General features: G+C 52.8%; 1 protein-coding gene across 3 annotated transcripts in view; it reads right to left on the minus strand.

Moving 5' to 3' along the window:
• Positions 1-2,500, minus strand: part of LOC109875794 (ubiquitin-like protein 3) — a 54,901-nt gene that overhangs the window by 4,549 nt on the left and 47,852 nt on the right. For all 3 annotated transcript variants that reach the window (XR_004205996.1, XM_031808098.1, XM_031808099.1), the window contains one exon: positions 1,811-1,897. Coding sequence is in view for 2 of the 3 variants with exons in the window: in XM_031808098.1 (XP_031663958.1) it covers positions 1,811-1,897 (87 nt within the window). In the remaining variant the exon portion in view is untranslated. The remainder of the gene's footprint in view (positions 1-1,810; positions 1,898-2,500) is intronic.

Below are 2,500 nucleotides of genomic sequence, written 5' to 3' on the forward strand. Positions count from 1 at the left end.
ACACACACACACACACACAGACACAGAACACACACAACACACAGACACACGACACCACACACACACACACACAGACAGAAACACTCAGCACACAACACACACCACACACACAGGACACACACACACAGACCACACACACACACACACAGACACACACCACACACACACACAGGACACAACACACACACACACACACACAAACACCGTCCACCCATTTATCAAGATGTGCTGTGTGTCTCCCATAGTGCAGCAAAAGAACCGACAGCCAGTTTGGGACCACAGGAGAGGTAACAACCTAACACACTCTCTCCTTCCCACTCTCCTTCCCTCTCTCCTTCCCTCTCTCCTTCCCTCTCTCCTTCCCTCTCTCCCTCATATGACCACTCTCTCCTTCCCTCTCTCCCTCATATGACCACTCTCTCCTTCCCTCTCTCCCTCATATGACCACTCTCTCCTTCCCTCTCTCCCTTGTTTGGCCACTCTCTCCTTCCCTCTCTCCCTTGTTTGGCCACTCTCTCCTTCCCTCTCTCCCTTGTTTGGCCACTCTCTCCTTCCCTGTCTCCCTTGTTTGGCCACTCTCTCCTTCCCTCTCTCCTTTCCTCTCTCCCTTGTTTGGCCACTCTCTCCTTCCCTGTCTCCCTTGTTTGACCACTCTCTCCTTCCCTCATTTGACCACTCTCTCCTTCCCTCTCTCCCTTGTTTGACCACTCTCTCCTTCCCTCTCTCCCTTGTTTGGCCACTCTCTCCTTCCCTCATTTGACCACTCTCTCCTTCCCTGTCTCCCTTGTTTGACCACTCTCTCCTTCCCTCATTTGGCCACTCTCTCCTTCCCTCTCACTCTCTTCAGCCCTCTCCCTCCCTCTCTCTCCCCTCCGTAACACTGTCTGAGGTCTACCCAAACACAAACACAGTGCTTCCCTTTCCTGCCCAGTCTCTTTCCTTTCCACCCTGTCCAGTCAAAGCAAGTTTGTCTCTCTCTCTCTCTCTCTCTCTCTCTCTCTCTCTCTCTCTCTCTCTCTCTCTCTCTCTCTCTCTCTCTCTCTCTCTCGTGCGCTCTCGGCTCTCTCCCTCTCTCCCCTCTCTCTCCCTCTCTCTCCCTCTCTCCCTCTCTCCCTCTCTCTCTCCCTCTCTCCCTCTCTCCCTCTCTCTCTCTCTCCCTCTCTCTCCCTCTCTCCCTCTCTCCCTCTCCTCTGTTTCTCTGTTCAGGACAGGAGTCTAGGGGGAACAGAGATGTACATGGAGAGAACACACCAGCTTCCCAACACTGCTCCAGCTGAGTGACTGTGACTGTGAGTGGAGTGTGACTGTGAGTGTGAGTGTGACTGTGAGTGTGTGTGTGACTGTGTGTGTGACTGTGTGTGTGACTGTGTGAGTGTGTGTGTGACTGTGTGAGTGTGTGTGTGTGACTGTGTGACTGTGTGTGTGACTGTGTGACTGTGTGTGTGACTGTGTGTGTGAGTGTGCGTGTGACTGTGTGAGTGTGTGTGTGACTGTGTGACTGTGTGTGTGACTGTGTGTGTGAGTGTGAGTGTGACTGTGTGTGTGACTGTGTGTGTGAGTGAGTGAGTGTGTGACTGTGTGTGTGACTGTGTGTGTGACTGTGTGTGACTGTGACTGTGTGTGTGAGTGAGTGTGTGTGAGTGTGACTGTGTGTGTGAGTGTGTGTGTGAGTGTTTGTGAGTGTGACTGTGTGTGTGACTGTGTGTGTGTGAGTGAGTGTGATGGTGTGTGAGTGTGTATGTGTGTGTGAGTGAGTGTGACTGTGTGTGAGTGTGTGTGAGTGAGGGTGACTGTGTGTGTGAGCTCTCACCTCCTAGTGTGACGTTTCCATGTAGAAAACGACCCTGGTAGATGAGCCTCAGGATATTAGGACTGCTGACCTGTTCCTCCTCCCAGTCTGAAAGAGAGATGAAGATCACCCTCATCATCATCATCATCGCCGTTGTCACCATCATCTATAGTATTCCCAGTTTTTCTGTGTGATTATGTCTCATGGGAGAGAGAAAGATAGAGAGACAGGAAGATAAGGAATAGAGAAGAGGGAGAGGGGAGAGAGAGAGAGAAGAGAGAGAGAGGAGATGGAAGAGAGGAGAGAAAGAGAGGAGAGAGAAGAGAGAGAGGAGATGTAAGAGAGGAGAGGAGACTGAGAGTGAAGAGAGGAGAGAGGGAAGAGTGGAGAGGGGAGAGAGGAGAGGGAAGAGAGGGAAGGGGGGAGAAGAGAGGGAGAGGGAGAGGAGAGAGGGAAGAGAGGAGAGGAGAGGAGAGAGGGAAGAGGGAAGAGAGGAGAGGGAGAGAGGAGAGGGAAGAGAGGGAAGGGGAGAGAGGAGAGGGAAGAGAGGGAAGGGGAGAGAGGAGAGGGAAGAGAGGGAAGGGGAGAGAGGGAGAGGGAAGGGGAGAGAGGGAGAGGAGAGAGGGAAGAGAGGAGAGGAGAGAGGGAAGAGAGGAGAGGAGAGAGGGAAGAGGGAAGAGAGGAGAGGGAGAGAGGAGAGGGAAGAGAGGG

This window comes from Oncorhynchus kisutch, linkage group LG28, assembly GCF_002021735.2.
Source record: "Oncorhynchus kisutch isolate 150728-3 linkage group LG28, Okis_V2, whole genome shotgun sequence".
In the NCBI taxonomy this organism is placed as follows: domain Eukaryota; kingdom Metazoa; phylum Chordata; class Actinopteri; order Salmoniformes; family Salmonidae; genus Oncorhynchus; species Oncorhynchus kisutch.